General features: G+C 38.2%; 1 protein-coding gene across 1 annotated transcript in view; it reads right to left on the bottom strand.

The window, feature by feature from the left end:
• LOC107669108 (transcription factor COE1-like) overlaps nucleotides 1-20,949 on the bottom strand; it is a 132,354-nt gene that overhangs the window by 14,391 nt on the left and 97,014 nt on the right. Inside the window, exons 9-11 of the mRNA XM_016461230.1 lie at nucleotides 19,670-19,800; nucleotides 17,865-17,991; nucleotides 5,094-5,182 (exon numbers count right to left, since the gene is read on the bottom strand). Of these exons, the coding sequence (XP_016316716.1) occupies nucleotides 5,094-5,182; nucleotides 17,865-17,991; nucleotides 19,670-19,800 (347 nt within the window). The remainder of the gene's footprint in view (nucleotides 1-5,093; nucleotides 5,183-17,864; nucleotides 17,992-19,669; nucleotides 19,801-20,949) is intronic.

A 20,949-nucleotide genomic window follows, 5' to 3' on the forward strand; every position in this document is an offset into this window, starting at 1 on the left:
AATATCACGGAAAAAAAAAACATCTTGTTGAACTATTGCTGCGTAATAAATTTGCTGGGCTGGATAATATAGTAGCACGCTTGTTCAAGGACCGAGAGAAACAAGTTAACCTGCCGTGTTCCACACTTGGCCCTCACCTGTGATTGAGTCCAGCAGTTTAGAGAAGTGCCGTCAACAAACTGTTATTGCCTCAATAAAGGGCAAAATCAATAGTGCTGAAATGAGTGGCTGGGCGCAGTAGCCAACGTTGTTAATATCTCGCTGAGAGTGTTCGAACGAGAGGAGGAGGGACAGAAATAGGGAGGGGAAGACAGAGAGGGAAAGAAGCATACAGCCTCAATTACTCGAGGAAATCAGGGTAAAATCCATTTGCTGACACCAGCCTTGTCTCGACAACCGGCCGTACATGTATAGGTACACAGAGAAATAATTTCTCATTTACCCTTCCCATGTTCACTACCTCTACACCCTCTTTCCTTGTGCAGCCTTGGCTGCCTCTTCCCCCTTGTGGTGACTCAATTATTGTTGGGCGAGCAGTAATAAAGTGAGGGCTGTGGTGCCTTCGATCGGCTGACCTGTGAGAAGGCAGCACTGGACAGCTGACTTCACCATGATGGATCACCCTGCTCTCTTTCTCTCTCTCTCTCTCTCTCTACCTTACCTCTGTTCCTTTTGTTCTCTGTCTCTCTCTATGCCAACCTGTCAAGGCCCAGGACTAAAGGTGTACATGCTTGTGTGATGTTGAACGTATTGGGCTATTGTTTTCCATGTGATCTGCATTTTCTGAAGATGATCATACTATCATACTATAGAGGGCAACATTTGAGGGTAAAAAATCATTTTCTATTCATTAGTCATTCATTTTCTCCATTTAGAAAAATTTAAATCTGTCAGAAAAGACCTAAGATGAGCTTGGGGGTTGTTAAGTGATAGCATATGCTTCTGGTGAAGCCAAAAGTCAGCGTTATTTCAACTACACTACCCATAATCCTCCAAAAAAAATCAAGACTAGAGGTCCAACTCGGAACCAATGTAAAAAAAAAAAAAAATTCAGAAATGAAAAACACAATGAAGGAACTCAGCATGTCCCAGTCCCACTCTCATGAAGCACTGTGAATAACGTATTTTGTAACAAAAACTTCAAATATATTGTATTTTGCACATTGACTATGAGTCAGTTTCATATTGTGGTTTCTTTTATTACATATTACATCATTTTCAGTGCTTCATTGGATTGTAGTTCCTTCCCTCATAAAATACATTAAGCATAACTCTAAATTTCAAATACTTTTTTTTTTGCTTCAAAATTTGTAATGTGTTTTTTTTGCAATCCCAATGAAGAAAATGCATTACACACACACAGGTTTGTTTTTGTGAAAAGTGGGGACATCCCATAGGCGTAATGGTTTTCATACTGTACAGACCGTATACACAGCATTTGTTTATGTCTTTCAGTAAAAATAGGTTAACATTCTTGAAATAAGACATTTACCTGAGAAGCAAAATGACCTATGATATTAAGGTTTCTATTTAGACAAATATAACAAAATTTAGTAAGGGTTTAATGGGAAAAAAGAAAAAAATGCAAATAGGGTAAATATAAAAAATTATATTGCTTAATTTTTTTTATTTTAAATATGGCTATTTTTCTTACCCGATTTGATTTTTTTTCTTGTTCTAAGCATGAACCTCAATTAATTTGGTTAGATTTCTCTGAAAACAAGGCTTAATATCTCAATTTGTTTTTAAAGTGGGGTTGTTGAAAAAGTGGGCACGTACTTCAGTATCCTAATATAACCAAACAAGCATCTAACTGCTTCCTCAGGGACTTCCCCTATACCTGACCATGAAGCTGTCTCACCGAGTAGTTTTGCCTACCTGTTTTATTCAGCACCTCTAATAGAGTGAGGATGCTCACTTGTGGGCCATCCCACCCTATTCATTAAAAGGTAAAGAATCGGTTAAAAATATGGGCGGCCGTTAAGCGGGCTCTCTGGGGAGTGTGGCCACGAGTGTATTCAGATCTACCTCCCTTACGATGAAAACAGTGGGAAAGATGTGACAAGTGACCCCGACCATGACCCACCTAATGCATTCAGCTTCATCATCAGCCCAGGAAAATGAGTCCAAATCAAGCCAAGTTTAAGACCACAGAGAGCATATGTGAGCAACATGCTGCCCCAGTTTCAATGAGAATTACCAGACTGTTCCAATATGGCAGAAAGAGAAAAATAATCATCGTGGGGCGCATTTAACTTTTCCTCTTTCTGCAGAGAAGTTGACAAACAAATGACAAAAACAGGGTTCCCGAATATTTTGACCAATTGATTCCTATGGCATGTTGATTTTTAACAATATTTTCATGGAGCTTAAACTAAAAAAAATTTAAAATTCTAAACAATTAAATAAGTTGAGCAATAAAAAATTTAAATTTTATGAATTTGGAAATGGAAATCACAATTGTAAAATGTAAAAAAATATCCTGATATTTGCAGATGACCGTGGGAACTTTCAATATGCTATTTTAAATGTCTAGCAATTTATATTTTCATGTATATATATGTATCTGTCATTATAAGGGGATATTTATATCTTCATCTGTGACATCAATGAGCCAGTAATGTAATAGTCCCTATCAGCGTAAGGAGGGACGAGTAGCAACACATGTCTGCTGGGCCCTTTAGTGGGTCAGCACAGTTCTCCAGTACACGATGGAGGGAATATGTGTGTATGTGAGTATGCGTGTGTGTGTGTGTGTGTGTGTGGTAGCACAGGGTTTAGAGTGTGGGACTGCAGAGGAAGGTATTCAGACAATGTCCATGTGGTTCATTAGGGACTGAGATCAAACACTGTGGCCCTCTTTAGCCCCACTGACAGGAGACAGAAAATCTGTCCTCTCCCCACCAGCTGGGGAATGAGAGAGTGAGGGAAGAGAATGAAAGAAGAAATAGAGAGATAGAGGGAGGAAAAGGACTGATATGTGGGAAAGTCTGAATGTCCAATCTCCTGATGTTGGATACAAAAAAAAACTAATGGAAAATTGCTTATGACATGCTTATTTCTTAAGCTACAGATAACATTTAGCAAATAATATCACTACACACTACCAGTCAAAAGTTTGGACACACTTGAGTTAATATTTTCATGATCTAAAAACTCAAAAAGGAGTTTGCAGTGAAAATTTAATTAATTATTTTTAAATAACAATATTTTATTTTGTTTTATTTTATTTTTTAGCTGTAGTCAAATATGAATTGTACCTATATGATTCTCAGTTTGTTTTAGAAAATAGTTCAGATTTTTTTCCCCCAAGTGGATGGTAAATGAAAAGCGTTCATAGTTTTGATTACTTCATTATTATGTAGATAAAATGTGAATACTACTACTACTACTACTACTAATAATAATAATAATAAAGAATGGGGAGTATGCACACATTTGATTGGTAGCATATTTTTTTAAACCTTGCCTGACTAGTTGAAAATAACAGTGCAGTGCCCACAACACCCAATCTGTGCTGTAACCCATGACCCATTTAGTGTGCCTGCAAAATGTTAAATGTTGACATCACAAAGGCACAACTATGATATCACTTCCTGTCAAACACTCTACTAAATCACTAAACTGTGTGCCTCAATGAAAAGAAGGAGAGAAAAAAAACAGACTGTGTGGGTAGTCAAAAAAAAAAAAATATATATATTTTTTTTTTATTTCAGCTAGTTGCCAAGACAATATTTTTTATTTAGTTCTTTTATTATAAGTTGATGCACTAAAATAATTACTTAAAATATATACATCCTGTACATATAAAACAGACACACTTTATTTTAAGGTCCAATTCTCGCTATTAACAAACTATTAATTGTGACTTTTGCCTCCAAATAAAGTCCTAATTTGCTGCTTATTACTAGTTAGCAAGGTAGATGTTAAGTTTAAGTATTGGGTAGGATTAGGGATGTAGAATATGGTCATGCAGAATATGTGCTTTATAAGTACTAATAAATAGCCAATATGTTAATAATAGGCATGCTAACAAACAACTAGCTAATAGTGAGAACTGGTCCCTGTACTAAAGTGTACCTATACAACTGTAATAGTATGTCTATGATACTAAAATAACAGTGCTGTGTGCTGCAGGTCACATGAGATTAGCAGCCCACTGCAACTACTTGGCCACCAACTCTACATTTGCCTGATTCCTGTAGATTGGCTTTGGTTTGACGCCACATTCGTTGACCCCCTGGTCTAATTTGATGTGTTTAAGATGTAATGGATTGGGAGGTTCCTCATGGGCTGTGAATACTGATGGCCCAGCTTTGATACAGAGGGCTGCTAACAGCACAAGGTCAGTCCTGAGTGTGAGCAGGCCCAGCCAGCCATAATCACTCCCTTATTTTTTTTTACACTATTAAGTGGTGCTGCTGGAGCGGGGCTCTGGGGTATAGGACACGCACAACAAGATAAAGTAATGTTTATTTATCCCTCCCAAAGGATCCATTTACTTGGCCTGCCTCTCCTTAAGAAGCGTGCATGGAGAGAGAAATAAACACCCACAACTGGACTCCTTTCATGAGAATACCGAACACAACTGCATGGAATTGAATATACTATAATCTCTGAACTGAAGGAATCTTTAATGAATGGTTCAAATAACTAGACCGTGTTTCAGCTAAGGCTACCGTGATAAATGGAAATCAGGACCGTTCGTTTACGTTAGTAATTGCTCTTTGAAAATAAAAGCGAAGTAGAGAAATTAGTCAACACTGAAACCCATTTTTCTTCTATAATGTGATGAGTGAAACATAATATTCAATGAGAAAATATCTGGACGGGACTTATTCTTTGGGATTTCTTATTCTTTTACATACCAGATTAGAGCCAAACAGTGTCTAAATAGTTATTTGGGTATTGGTTAATATTATCCAGTAGCCTGTGTGGCCTAATTGACGTCAGCAGAAAACAAAACGTTATTTGAAAGGATATTCTTTGGAATAAAGCACCAATGAACTGTTCACAATAAGAAAGTAAATAGGGTCAATATTGACTTCATGTTAACGTTAAAAGAAAGAAAGCACAATAGTTAGAGAACTGACCTTTGGTAAGCGTTCAGGGTCGCCTGGGTGTCTAGGGACCACCTTCTGTAGCCGCTGGAAACCGTAGTCAATAGTGGGTTCATTCAGTGCTGCAGGAAAGAGAAAATTCAACCATGTTACCGCAGGGAAATTCAACACCCATCTGCAATTACCATTACAAAGAAATGTACATAAAACATAAGTGTCATTTCCTTCAGACCTCAATATGGTTCCAAAAAAACACAAAAGCAAAAAGCAATAAAATGATAGCTAAAGTATCAAATATTATGTTTCTTAACTAGCTGCCAAAATATCTGAATCAATTCCCATGCTTTAGCAGTTTGTAACCACAAGGCACCACTTTATAAATAAAACAACACTTGAGCAGTTTGTGTGAATGGATCCTGTCTATTTTTGCAGTCGGTGCAATGGCACAACCTTCATGGAAAGCTTCAAAAACTGGTTGTGAGCAATGAGACTTGTGACAGATTCAACTGCATTGCAAATGCTATAGTTTAACAGCAATGCAACTTTGTGCTTGTGTGTCAGGCAAAATATTCCAGGTTCAGAGCAAGCTCAGCTCAATAGACAGTATTGGCAGCATCATGTTGATTACCAGAAAAAGTTATTTCCACATGTCCTTCCTTTTCCTTAAAAAAAGCAAAAATACTTGCAATGGAAGTAAATGTTAATATACTCTTAGTTTTCAATGGTACAGCTACAATAAATGTAAATAATATGCATGTTAACATGATTTTAGTGTGGAAAACACACACACACACACACACACACACATATATATATATATATATACTGTATTAGACTGTATTAGACTACCGTTATTCGGTAGTGCGATACATCACGGTAATGAATATGCACGATATTGTTATTGTGGGCACTTCTAAATACCGTGAATAATTATATATTACAAATTATTCCGAATTTTGAATGCATTTTAAGAATACTTTTCCCATCAACTGGTCAAAATGCACAACACCGCTGTTTGCTGCGTGAAAGACGCGTGTGCACTCTGATGTAAATAAGCGCGGACGAGAAGCACATGGCGGAACATGTGAGAGACGCTCTGGATGAAAGCGCACTTTCACTCTCTGACAGCAGATGGCGCTAAACTGCAGAAATAATAATAATAATAATAATAATTTTTTCTGTATTGCTTTATTGCATTTAAATGTTCAGTTATTTTTGTTATAAGAAAAATGTTATTAAACCTGTTATACTGTATTATGACAGCACTTTTTAAAACTAAATTGCAACATCGTGATAATACCGCATACCGTGATAAAAGCATTAGCAATTAATCGCAACATGAAAATTTGATACCGGCATATCCCTATACTGTATATTAGTTATTAAATAAATAATAATAATTTATTTATTTAATAATTAATGATTTAATAATAATAATTTTAATTATATTTATTTATAAATACAATTATTATTAATAATACTAATAATACCAAAAAATTCACAAGATGAAATTATTATTTGTTGCAATCAACATTATATGGTGAACACATAATGTTTATTAAGCTTAACATGTACTGAACTCAGAATATTCCTTTAAACACAAACACACATACAGCTAATATCACACATCAGCAAAATATTATTTATACCAATGGCTAACAAAGACTTGCACAGATCTTATGAGAACCAGAAGTAGCCAGATCATTTCATCTATAAGCAAGATTAAGATCAACACAGAACTAAAAGGCGCCTTTTTAAATTTTCTGTGTCCTTAAGCTCCAATAACAAATCATTCAGAATTCAACTCCCTCTTCTGTTTTGTATACATAAGCACCAGTAATGTGCAAAACAAATCTATAGACATCCGTTATGAGCAAATAATTCAATTAAAATTTTCATTTCTGTAAAGCGCCACCTCCCACTCCTCATTGGCCCACAGACAGCTTCACGAATGCTCACTGAGGACAAAGCAATAAAATAATATTGAAAAAGGAACCCGATCTGTGTGATAGGTCCAAACATCCTGCACGGGTGGACCACATGGTGCTTGGTCCAATGTTTTTCTAACCTCCCTGGATTGAGTGGGACTTTCACACTGAGACAATGGGTCTTTCTCCAGCACTGGCCCACTGAGCTTGTTTGTGTGTTTATCTGTTGTGGTGCTAAACTCCAGCCCTCAGGGGCACATTCACACAGAGCCCTTCTGTGCTTCACTGAGAGAGAGTAAGAGATATACAGAGAGATATACTGTATGTCAGCAGAGATACTTGATATTTGATATGCAGCACACAGAAAAGTGGTCCCAAAAGTATTAAGACATTTAAGCTATGCTTAAATATGTATGAATTTCAATGCATTAGATAACAAACCAAACCAAGTAGTATCAAACAAATTTAAAACTTTTCTCACAACTGTTCTTTCTCTAACATCACTTTTCAAGGTGATTTTTAGAGGCTGTACTGACAGAGGTTCACACAGGTGCCCTATCAGAATAGAGTTCAGAATGTAGTTCATCGATCCACTAACATTTGACGAGTTTCAAAATCGTTGAGTTTCAAAATAATTTGACATTTGACAAGTGTCAAGATACTTTTTATATTCATTCTAAATTGTATATCCATTGTTTTTATCATTTTAAACCTAACAAACATACTTTTTTGACATGTTTGTCTTTGAAAAGTGTGCTATCCTATTTTAAAATAAATGGCTTGGTTTAAAATTCATACATTTTAAAGTGTCCCGATCAATTTTGTAGCCACTTTATACTGGTTTTAAGCTGGGTTTATACTATATATATGGTGCACAAAATATTAAAAAATTTGCTAAACATTTATCAAATAATTTAGAGATTATGATATAAACAAAAGTGTCAAATATGTCAAAATGTCTGTTATTTTCTCTCACTTTGGTGATAATTGCTTGATTCAAATAAGCAATGGGGATCTATGTTGTCTATCCTTTAACTTTATCATACTTAAACAACTATCAGCACTTAAAATGAGCAAAGACAAAGAAGTTGGATGTAATGTATTCCACACTGGAAGGAAGTCAGGAAAGAGGCCAAGATCTTACTTTAATACTCAAACACTATAATAAAATGATTTGGGTATGTGACATAAGATACCCAAGAGTCCCTCTAACAGTTATTCACTCTTCACACGCACTTTCCCCCTCTCTTATTCTCTTTTGATAGACTGACCGCCTTTCTTTTGCCTGAAGCATCAAATCTCAAACAGAACAGAGGAGGAGCAGCAAAAAATAGCAATTGAGGACTGGAGTCCTCTGGCCCTCAGTTAATTGTCCTGCTGAAGTGTAACAGCCTCTCTCTCTTCCGGCCTCCCTTCTGTTTGCCCTGTAGGCCGCAGCCTGGACGTTTCCTGAGGGAGTTCACCCAGCTCCCATCAGCTCCACAGCTGAGAGGACAGATTGTGAGCAGCCTCTGAGTGCAGTGGAGTGGATTCAGATGGCCAAGGGCCCAGACAGAACCAGACCCCTGGAGCCCAGAACACAAGCTGTGCCCAGCCTGGCCCTCCTCCACCGGGGAACAGGGGCAGCTCTGACTGTACATCGATGCCTCTTGATACAACATCCAGTGGCAGGTGGGATCTACAGCTTTATGAGAACATGCAAATGCTGGTCCAGTATCTGGTTTTGACATGAAGCCTGAAACGCGCATTGAAAAGAAAGAAGTTATTTGTGAAAAGCCAGGCTGCATCCCAACCAACTCTATAAAATGTCATGTTTACTTTTACAATAAGCCGTAACTTCATTAAAAAGCGGTTGACATTGGCTAATAACAGCAGACCTCATGCGGCGAAACGCAGCAGGGCTCAACGACTTGCTGATTGAGAGGCGGCATTAACCTCGACTCTCTCGGCCGCAATGACCGCCTGGATGCACAGTCGTTCACGCCGCACTGTGATTGACTGGCTGTATACTTAAAGAGCAAGACGAGAAAAAAAACAGTTAAAACAATCCCGGAGCATGATGGAGAACAGACCACAGCTATCGGCGAAGGAAAGAACAACAAAAACAGTCGAATGTGACAGAATGATTCAAAGCTGCCCCACGGCTGACAATACATCATATCTAAATAGGCTTCCTGTAATCAGGTCTGTTGGTGGTTTGGAGACAGGGATATGGAAGTGCGGACCAGTGCAGAGCGCAGAAGTGGCCCGAGTGGAGCATGAATGGGGGCTGGGGGGAAGCAGATTGCAGGATATCGTAATGGCAAAGGAATTGATGGAGGCTGAATGAAAGATTGTGTTGTGCAGTATTACAGCAGGTCTGACATGGAGGCAGGAGGAGAGAGTGAATGGAAGAGTAAAAGAGCGTGGGTTGAATGAACTATGTAAAGAGAAAGCTGTAGCTGCAAGGTCTGGACAGCCACCAGCTTCTGTGGCTTGAAGACAAAATGACGCAATATTCGCAACACATTTAACTACTGCAATCTGACGTATTTCTGGGTGAAACAAAATAGCAATAGGTACAATACCATCCTAAAGTCTGGGGTTGGTAAGATTTTTTTTTGGAAAGAAATTTCTTAAAAATGCAGTATGTAATGTTGTGAAATATTATTACAACTTCAAATAAATGTTCTATTTTAATATATAGAAATCTTTTGTAATATTATAAAAGTCTTTACAGTCACTTTCGATCAATTTAATTCATTCTTGCTAAATAAAAGTATTAATTTCTTTCCAAAAGATCAATCTTACCCCAGGTGAAAAAGACGTAGTATTAAATGTATTAAAAATATACTTGAAATTCAAGTAGTATGTTTATAATACATTTGTATTCCCAACATGCTTATTTGAAGTGCAATAAAAATATATTGAATTGCATTTTAATATATTTCTAAAAAGTATACTAGAAATACTTTTGTATTAAATATATGCTTAGTTATACTTCTAAGAAATATGCTAAACAGAAGCATACTTTTAATGTATTTATAAAAAGTATACTAGAAATACTTTGGTAATAAATATATGCTTAGTTACACTTTTAAGGAATATGCTAAACACAAGCACACTATTAGTATAGTTCTAAAAAGTATAGTAGAAATACTATGTTAATAAATATATTTTTAGTTACACTTTTAAGGGATATACTAAACACAAGCATACTTTTAGTGACTTTTTAGTGTATTTACAGAAAACATACTTATGTTACCCTTACTTAAAGTATATTTTATGTCTACTTTGTGTAAGAACATAACAAAATGATTACACTTTTAGTGGGTTTTTAATGTACTTTATATTGCAGTAGGCCTACACATGGTTATATTTTAAATATTTATGTATTTATAATTTTAATATTTGGAAAAGTACAATATTTTGAAAAACATTTTTAACATTTACAATGTACAAACGTTTGTCAACTATAGTATAATTTAAATATAGTAAGTATGTCTGAAAAAGCACAATTTTAATATATTTCTTTTTCACCTGGGACTGACCCCAAACTTTTTAACAGTAGTGTAAAATCTATAAAAACATCAAAAATAAAATAAAATAGAATAAAATAATGGCATGCAGAAACAATGCATGCCATGGTTTGATTGTATCCAACAGGATTTGAATACATTTTGAAAAGTGATAACTGGCTAATAATATTTTTCTCTGACTAAACAGTTACATCATCAGAAGAGTTGTTTCAATGGAAGATGAAGATATTGCATGTAAATGAGAGATTATGAAAACATTTTTTTTATTCAAATAATAACAAGAATTAATGATTTGTGAGACATGGACCAAGGCCCGAGACGATTATTAGCAGAGCTTCAATCTCATTATACATAATTTGTCTTCAAGAAAACACATGCAATAAAAGCTGTAAAAGAGCTGGTCTTGAGGAAATCACCACTAAACTCATTTAGGAGTGAATAATGAAGTGGCTGCTGGAGCAGAACTTTTGTGAGGGTCTAGACGGAACATTTAAAGTATGTCTCTTTCAAGTGGACCCATGTGCTAGCATAATGAGACACGGGCCGTGATGCAAAGCACCTCTGAGGAGGGTGTTGAGTTAATGTGCTGATACAGAGACGGATGGGCCAGATCTCAGGCTAAACTGTACTCCGCCACACTTACAGACATCTGTACATGTTTACTCTCCTTCATTGCTATTGATTTTCACATACTGTACAATCCTCTCACCAGCCGACTCGATAATGCACACTTGCTGGGAAAGAGACTGTGTACTGAACAGTTAGCAGTATAGTGCTACTAATTTTATGTATCCACTGAACGCCCACTGAAAATGATGCAAACATTTTGTGGACACAAGTCCATGCAATTATGGTATATGTCACAAATCAAACTGACATTGACTGGTGACAGTATACAGTATAAGTTACCGCAAAAACAAACCCAAACCCTTGAGACCACACAGAGAAGAAAAAACACCTCCTGTGCTGGGTCATGGAGTGAACTTTGTCAGAAAGTTTATATAAAACAGTGTATTTTGAGAGATACACTTACACCAAACAGGGAAGTAAAATTCCATGAGCTTCTTCATTTCCGGAGCCTCTATGTCCTACTTGGTGTGTAACGTTGTTTACCAAACCATGCACAGCAGACCTGTATATTTATAGAGAAACACCTTTCAACTGTCCATGCACTTGTTTACTTTTACAGTTCCAGAAACTCGCAAGCTGCGGTTTCCATTTCTTTCTGTGCTCAGGGAACGGTTTCACGACAGAAATAACACCGGCCAGCACCCAACATATATGATAGAGTCAGTTTCATGTCATCATGGATTCATTGCATCTCTCCAATTTCATACGCGAAGGAGAACGAAAAGGTTACGTGTGATGCCATGAGCTGAAATAAAATCTACAAAATCAATATTGAAAAGAGCAGAATATCTGCCGTATACCATGCCATCTCGTTATGTTTAATGAATATAATCGATATAGGCAAATATAGAGCCGTTACGGATCTAAACGGAGCTCCTGGAGGCACAAATTGAACGTTCTGCCTCGCAAAATTTTTTTTTTAACTATCAAGGAACCTATCCGATTTTCCAAAAAAGGAAAGCTACAAATACATTAACAATTGACAGCTCTCCTTTTTCTCCAGAAGATGGGATCAAAACGAGTAAAACATATCAGCAATAAATAAATAAATGAACAACAACCACTGCTTGAAGGATTCCTCGCAATCACACAGATCAATGCTCATTGAAATTTCATGAAGGCACAGCCGGATCGCTTCATATTTCACAATAATAACTACAGGCCCGCGGGGGTGAAGAGAGGAGAGGAGAGGAGGGGAGCGAGCCACTACTAAAAGACAATACTATGAGTGCTGTCAAAAGCAGATGGAGCCAGTCAAAACAGTGCATTTTAAAATACCTTACACCACCAAAAAAATCCCACACTTAATATCTCGCACAGAAGCCAGAGGGCAGAATGTGGGCGGCAGTTTTTAGACTGGTGAGAACACGGTATTTGTGGCTTTCCTGTTTTTGAGACCAGATGCTAGCGCTGAGCTGCTGGTGGTAAATTGAATCAGCTGACCACACATAGACCTGCAGGGCTAGAACAGTATCCCTGACTGACGGAGCAGAAAGGCATGCTGGGTAATTGGTCTTTAGCAGAACCTTTTAACAGGCACTTGTGGGCTTTGTACAGAGCTGTTAATGTCAGGGTGGTAATGTTCTGTACATGTTAGGGAATGGCAGACTCCGTTTTACACTCGCTCTCTCTCTCTCTGTTTTCCCCAGAGCTCTCTTTCATTCAGGTGTGATCTCATATGCTGTGGATAGGAATCGATAGGCTCAGTGGCAGGGTGTTCGATGCCTGCCTGAATTATTGCTTCATTTCTCTCCTTATATAGATGAGGCCTGTTTTTCCTCAGCCCTCCCTATGCCGGGATCAATACCTTACAATCTCATTTTTATCCATTTTTCCATAAACCCAGTGATTGCGTTTATTTGGAAAATCCGACAAGCTAAATAAGGCATCACTTTAAGACATGGGGGGAGAAAAAATCTTGGAACCTGTGGCCGTAAAATGGATGACTTGTTTTTCTTGATCGTGAGCAGCAGCTTCTAAAAGACAGAGACATCTGTGTGAAATGGCCCACTGAAGGCGCCCCGCTGTTGAGCAAACCAATTGCTCTATATCTTTATGGCCATAATCTCTACCATGCAGAGGTTTAGCAATTTAATTGGAATGGTTATCATTGATCACCTAGTGTGACCCCATTTGTCAATAGAATTAAAGAGACTCATTATCAAAATCGAACGATCACTCAACCCACTCAAGAAGAAAGCCTCCGTCAAATCTAGTGCTTGAAAAAAAAAAAGTTGGTGACTATGAATGCATGAAGGATTTACATTTACAGTGGGGTCCAAAAGTCTGAGACCATGTAGAGATTATTATTTACATTAACGTTTAAAGGTTTGGGGTGAGTAATATTTATTTATTTATTTCATTAGTCAGCAGGAATGCATTCAATATATTGAAAATGACAGCAACAACATTCATACTGTAATGTTACATAAAAAAAAAAAAAATAATAATATAAATGATGTTCGTTTGAACTTTATATCCAAAGAATACTGAAAAAAATGCATCATGGTTTCCACAAAAAAATTAACCAACACAACAGTCTTAACATTAATTATAACAAGAAATGTTGAACACAATCTTGAGCACCACATCAGCAAAATAGAATGAAGAAAGGTAACTGAAAATTTAGCATTGCCATTACAGAAATAATTTACTTTTTAAAATATATCAAAATAGAAAAGTGTTCTTTTAAAAGTATCATTTAGGATTTTGAATCATTAAAAGAGCAGCGATGTAAAACAAATACAGTATGAACAATCTAAAACAAATATGAAATATTTCTAGGCCATTAATAAAAAAAATGTAAAAAACAGATGTTTGTGTTTACATTGAAGCGCAAGTTGCTCGTTGGATCATTCATAAAATTATGCTGGATAACATGATCATCAGGTTTTACACAAACTTGTAAAGTCCACACAGCTTGAGTGCAAAAGGATGAGCAAAGTAAATATTAAAACATTCTGAGCTTCAACACAAGCTAACTTTTAACTCAAATTGTTAAGCTGATATAATTTTGTATCAAACTGATTTTTCCTTGTCGTCTCACACTTTTGGACCCCAACGTCCATGCATTTGCATTAAAAGAGAGGGTGAATGCATGTATGATGTGAAGTCTGGCTTTTCTTCAACTAAAGTGACAAATGCCTCCCATAGACTTAATCATTGGGCAGGCATAGAGAGCTCCCTCTAATGTGATCGAGCAGAGTCTTTTAATATCAGGCCTGATGGGTGCTGTTCAGCCCACTGGCCTGCATACTGAGCAGCAACGAATTGCCTGCTGAACATTTCAAGTGATTCATCAACACCTCCAATCTATCGGCCGCACAGGGCTTCACATACGCTCACTGGCAGATAGCATTATAACTCTGCCTCTTTCCCTCAAAAACAGACGGAAAACCCCTTTGACGAATGATGCAAACATGGCAATCTGGTGAGAAGTAATACACAACCAAACATGGAAATGCATTTGTTGCAGATGAATTGAAAGGGAGGGCGAGGGAGAGAAAGTAGGGAGGAATGATTCATCCCTCTTATCTGTGGAGTGCCATGCAGGATGGGTAATGTCCCAGGCAGTGAGTGTTTAATTGTTTCTGATGATAAATATAATTGCAGAGAGCTTCTGGATGTTTAATTGCAGAGGCCCAGTAACTGTGGGTGACATCACTTTGACTGGGTCTTCCTCATTAAAGCTTGGGTTTGTCAAAGGGCCTTAACTTTAGCATTCCAGCAATGCAGAAAAGTGCCTGGTGAGATGGGAAATGATCGCTACTGTACCACACATTACTGAAAAATGTTGTTCATTTCAGTTAATTGTACTCTGGTATTGCCTTTATTCTATAATTTCCTCACCCTTGTATGGTTCCAAACCGTATGTTTTTTTTCTTCCATAGTGCACAAAAAAATCTAGTGTTCATTCTTCCATTCAGCTGAATTCAATGAATGGGGACTGGAGCTGTCAAACTTCATACCTTAAATGATATCTTTATGTGAGAAGCAGACCAAAATTTAAGTTATTATTTACTGAAAACCACACATTTACTGAAAAAGAGCATTTAAGATAAAAGTAACATGAGAGATGTTTTGTCTGCTCCAGTGCTTGTCTAATAAATGCATTTATAAATATCAATACTGCGTCTTCGACTTATTTGGTAACTACATCGCGTTCCACTGTTTGTTTGTTTTTTACGTGTCGTATACTCGTTACTATAGGTACTGTTGCAAAAGGTATTAAAAACCCCCAGCAAACATGAACTACAAATTAAAGATACTGGCATACTGGCAAACCTGATGGTATATTGCTCAGAAAATGTGTCTCTTTGCTCTTCCTGTATTATATCGTAATTACCCGAATAAGTACATGCGTATATTTTCCTCACGGCTGCCTTGAAAACGCATTTCCTTTTTAATATGGCTTGTGAAGTTAAAAGTCATTTGAACTACTTTGCGTAAAATTTCCTGCATTCTACTCCATTCAGTTGTACTCCATCCAGCTGTCTAAAAGGAAGAAGGTGTCTCTCCAGGTTGAGCCCGTGCTGTGTTATGGCTTCTCCAGAGTACTGAGTAGTGAATGCTGTTGTTGTCCCGGCGTGAAAGTTATCTTGTCTTCAATTTCTGTCAGATGAATCCTAACACAGGTAGCCTCTTGTTGTAAATCACACCTCAGTGCATCACATAACCAAAGTTGAATTTTGATGTTTTCATGATCTATCATTAGTGACACTACCTGGTACTCTACTACTGGTACTTTGCTCTATCTCTGTTTCTAATTGTAACACAATATGATAGACAGACACTGACACAGACACACACACACACACACACACACACACACACACGCACACTTTATAGTGCTTTTGATTCTTTCAGCTTTAGACCACATTTATTATAGTTGCATGGAAAAACACCCATCACATTTCTTAGAATTTTCTCTTTCTGTTTTCCACAGAAGAGTGAAAGTCATACGTGTTTGGAACGATATAATGTTGAGTAAATGATGACAGAATTTTCATTTTTGGTTGAACTATCCCCTTAACTACAAACTGTTGGCCAGCCAGAGGCACAGTTCACACGAGCGTGTGCCAAGAATCCTAGAGAATACGAGACTTCTGAAATGAGAGGCCTTTGAGGAATCCATTTACTGGGTGGCTGCTGGGTTCATAATCAGAGTGAAGTCAAAGCCAAAACACAGCTCTATCACTACAGACGGAACAGTGTCAAATATAATCAGCGTCATAATTTACTCATAAAGACAATACTCTAAAATCATGCACATAGTATATATACTTGTGGGAACCATGCATTCAAAGTAAAAAAGCAAAATGAAATGACATTTTTTTTCTCTCCACCATGGCGGTGAGGGATGTTCTCCAGGTACGGCTCAGCCTTTCCGCATGGCTGTGTGGTGTTTGAGCGAGGCAGCATCAGTGCACCATTGCTTTAATTAGGTCTCCATCTCCTCTGCCTGACAGAAGTTGATTAGAGGTGCCAGATGCCCCATGTGTAATTCCACTGCCAGCTGCCACATAGCTTTGCCAATACTCTATGATTAGTACCCACTGGCAACTGGGCAAAGCACAGGTGCCAACTGGAGCCAGGAAAGAAAGACACATGCAGGCTGACGTCCCACTGCAGTAGCTGGGACAGGGGGACAAGAGGAAGAGAGATGGCCCAAAATGCTTCAAACTGAGAAGAATGGTGGGGCCAACCTTAGGGCTGGGCGCCATTTTAATGTGTGTAGAGACCGACAGCTCTGCATTTGGTCTCTTGTCATTAACAGCATTGAGTTTCAAACTGAGTTTGAGTGCTGTGCGCATTAAAATGGCACATTTAATCAAAAGCTTTCTTGATTGTTATTAAGCTTGAATCTTTAGCAAAAGGGGCACATCTAGAAGTGCAGCCATAAAATGGGGTGACCATCTGCCCTCTGTTTTGGAGGGTGTGTGGCTGAACGTGTGTTTGTATGGTTGTGTGCGAACGTCTAAATCCCTCCCTCCACTCCTCCCCATGTGCTCGCTGAATAGGCCATGAAAAGAAGCCAAGTCCAGCGCCATAAACCCAAAGAGCATACTCATTCACACCCACGAATGCACAGGCATATACATAGACACCTACTGAGCCAACAATACCCACAGCTGTGCACTGTTTAAACCTATTGATGAGACAGGCCTTTAACATTGCTCCCTTCAGCGTTTTAACACTCTTCAGAAAAGCTGTGCTTGTACTTTGACTGCAAACTCTAAATTTAAACTAAAAAAGCTGCAAGATCAGCGAACAAACTCTTCACCTCTTCCTCCACTGATTTCATGTTGTTTTACCATTAGATTCCATCATACACTTCCATCATTTGTTTCCCTTACTTCTGGAACTCCAAAGTTAATTACTTCTAGTTGGCTGAACTCCCAATACGTAGAGTGTACTGTAAACTCATTTTGAAGCCAGCAGATATCACAAGTGACCTCTTTTTCCTCTATAAGATAAGTCCTACATTTCCCTTATCTGTGCAGGCTGCAGGATCTTCCTGGAGTTTGAGGCACAGTTGTTCGCATTAAGCTGTGTGCTCAGGAAATAGGTAGGATTCCTCTATGGTGTAGGTTTCTCACTACAGGAAACACTGGGTGACTTACTCAACCCAGAACGACGAGAAATCAAGAACAGTTGAAAAGGAATAAGACATGATGGTTGTACACAGCTGGTTGAGTATAGCTAAGGGTGCTTAATGTTATTCTTACCTGTGTAGATAAATCTGCCTGGTGTACCTTTGCAGAACTGCTTTGACTTGTAAGACAGAGTGACCTCCACAACCCCGGGAATGTGTCTGGGAGGAGTCTGAACTCGGATGGCGTGAGGGGTAATGAGCTGAAAGAGAAAATAAGAAGTGTTTTTTTTTTAGTTGACAAAATAAAACAGATTACATAGGTTGAAATAAGGCTACAAAATATTAACATAAACACAATACAATGTGTATGACCTTTCATTTCCAGTGTTCCAAAGGAACCTGAACTGATCACAACATCAATTTTTAACATTCATGATTCATTATTTGGTCATTTACTTCCAAAAGATAAGACATTTTTACTCAATTATTATTATTTTAAATATACTGTATTTTCATTCAATTATTCATAATTAAGTTTTGTTTTAAATATTATAATTGGTCACCTCCACACATGCAACATAATTATGTCATGTGACAACAATATAGGCCTACTTGTATTGTTGCTCTAAATGTTTAACGCTATTAAAAAAAACTGTATAGGCAGCATACAGTGTATACTGTGGAGTATACATTACATATTAAGCAAAAGGTACAAAGCTGTCAATGGGGCTGTACCATAATGTACAAAAGCTAGAAGGTACATATTTGTATCTTATTTACACCTAAATGAAACATATTAGTATGTAAAGTGTACATACTATTAGTACCTTTTGAAAGGGTACCGCACAAGTCATAGCTTTCGTACCTTTTTTCTGAGAATGCATTCTATTCTGAACATATCCTACAGTATATTTTGAGATGTTGAGAGCATCAGTGTTTCAGTTATTCTTCCTTTTATTTTGTCCCTCATTTTAGTATAAGAAAAATATCAATGACATGCTACATAAAGTTATGAGAAGTCACTGGTCAGTACTGGAGTCAGAAATGACCTTTTCAGTTAGTAGCATATGGTGACACAAATCTCGCCATGCAGCCAATTAGAGTAAAGCTTTTGTTTGTTGTGGATGCAGACAATCCAAGTCATTTCATAATCAAAATTCTGTCCACCTTTTTTTGCATCTGAATTGTCTGACTCTTGTACTGTAGAACTAGTTCACAAAAATTAAAAACATGCATTTAAGCTACCCGTGTCTAGCTGAGCTATTAAACAGTAGTGTATTGTTCTCTGATTAGACTATGATTTGACTGCTTATAGTGTTTGTGAAACTGTGCTCAATCGCTTTTGAAGAGGATCCGTGCAACTACAAAGCAGCTGCGAGTGCTCAGTTTCTCTGCAAACGCTCTGTCATATTCAAAGCCAGCAGCACTGGTGCTGCTTTACATGGCTTTAAACTGTCCCTTTCATTGCTCACTTAGCTGGGCTTTCATATGCCAGGCACTGCTCTTCTCACCTCTCAGATAAATATGGCATTGTCAATGAGAAGCTTTTTATAGAATTACCTCTTTCATCTAGCTCTTCCCAACATGAGCAGTGCAGAAACTGAGTGAGTAAAAGACCAAAACAGATGGACAGACAGGAAAACCGACAGACTGGCTGACCAAAAATGAGAACAGAAGCATTATGCCCATTCAAACTGGCATGTGTCTTTTCATATTTGTAAGCCAAGTGGATTTTGAATGCATCTTCCATATCAGGCATATTTGTTAATTAGGTTGCTTAACTATTTTAGTTAAAAAGGTGCATTAATTGCTTTTTCTTTGTATTCAAATTCAGTTTGATCCTAGTTGTGATTCCCAAATCTCTGTTGTTGTTGTTTTTTGGCGGGAGCATGGCATGGATTTATTTTTGGAAGAAGTTTGCATAGAAAGGTAACTGACCTCACTCCAGACCAGCATGGTGCCAAAGATGACCTGTAGGCCGTCAAAGAAGTTATCACCAATGATGATGACTGTGGCACCCCCTGTCGTCCAGCCTTCACTGGGACTGATGGCCTTAATGCAAGGGGTAGCTGTTTTAGAGAAAGAGGAAGAGGAAAAAAACGAGTAAGCCAGTGGCTGTTGTATACAATAAACAGCTAGTTTATCTCGAAAAGGCATATGCAATATACATTAATTATGACTATATGTATTTGCCTGTACACATCAAGACACCTGTAAAGAGATAATACATAAATAATGTCAAGAAGCATCAGAATAAACATCTGGAAGCAGCCAGCAAATCATCACTCGTGTGCATTACCTGTGACATAATTTCATGCACAGACTAAATACTTAGGAAATAAATCTAAACCTGTGCAACTGATTTCTTCCTGATTATGGCAAATAGATTTATGAGCCACACTCTATTAGGAAGCTTTAGGCACAGCTTAATGACAAGTGACTGACTCATTAGAGTCGTCACATATGATTAGACTGTGGCCATTCCTCTGCGCCATCCCCATGTGCTTCCTGACAGCAGCGCGAGCATGAGAGATGACGCCCGCTCACTGATCATTTATCTCAATCTACACTGTATAGTAGCATGATTCACTGCTGTGGTTGCCTGGAAATCACCTGCATCCTCACCCTGATCATCTCTAGCTGTGTTTTGGGAACATTAGATTGTAGCCATCGCCACATGAAACAAACTCATTCACAAACTGGTCCTCATTCACAAACTGGTCTTCATTCACAAACTGGTCCAGCTGGGGCTCAACACTTCGCTGTGCAACTGGCTGTTGGACTTTCTGACTGGAAGACCTCAGGCAGTTCGGGTCGGCAGCAACACATCCAGCACCATCACACTGAACACTGGGGCCCCCCAAGGATGTGGGCTGAGCCCCCTCCTCTTCACTCTGCTGACCCACGACTGCACACCGTCACACAACTCCAACCTCTTCATTAAGTTTGCGGATGACACGACTGTAGTGGGTCTCATTAGCAACAAAGATGAGACAAACTATAGGAGCGAGGTGAGCCGCCTGGCCGGGTGGTGCAGTGACAACAATCTCTCTCTGAATGTGGAGAAGACGAAGGAGATTGTTGTTGACTTCAGGAGAGTGCGCACTCAGCATGCTCCTCTGTCCGTCAATGGTGTGACTGTGGAGAGGGTGAGCAGCACCAAGTTCCTGGGTGTGCACATCACAGAGGATCTCTCCTGGGCTGACAACACCACAGCA

This window comes from Sinocyclocheilus anshuiensis, unplaced genomic scaffold (genome assembly GCF_001515605.1).
Source record: "Sinocyclocheilus anshuiensis isolate Anshui unplaced genomic scaffold, SAMN03320099.WGS_v1.1 scaffold124, whole genome shotgun sequence".
NCBI classification, from domain to species: domain Eukaryota; kingdom Metazoa; phylum Chordata; class Actinopteri; order Cypriniformes; family Cyprinidae; genus Sinocyclocheilus; species Sinocyclocheilus anshuiensis.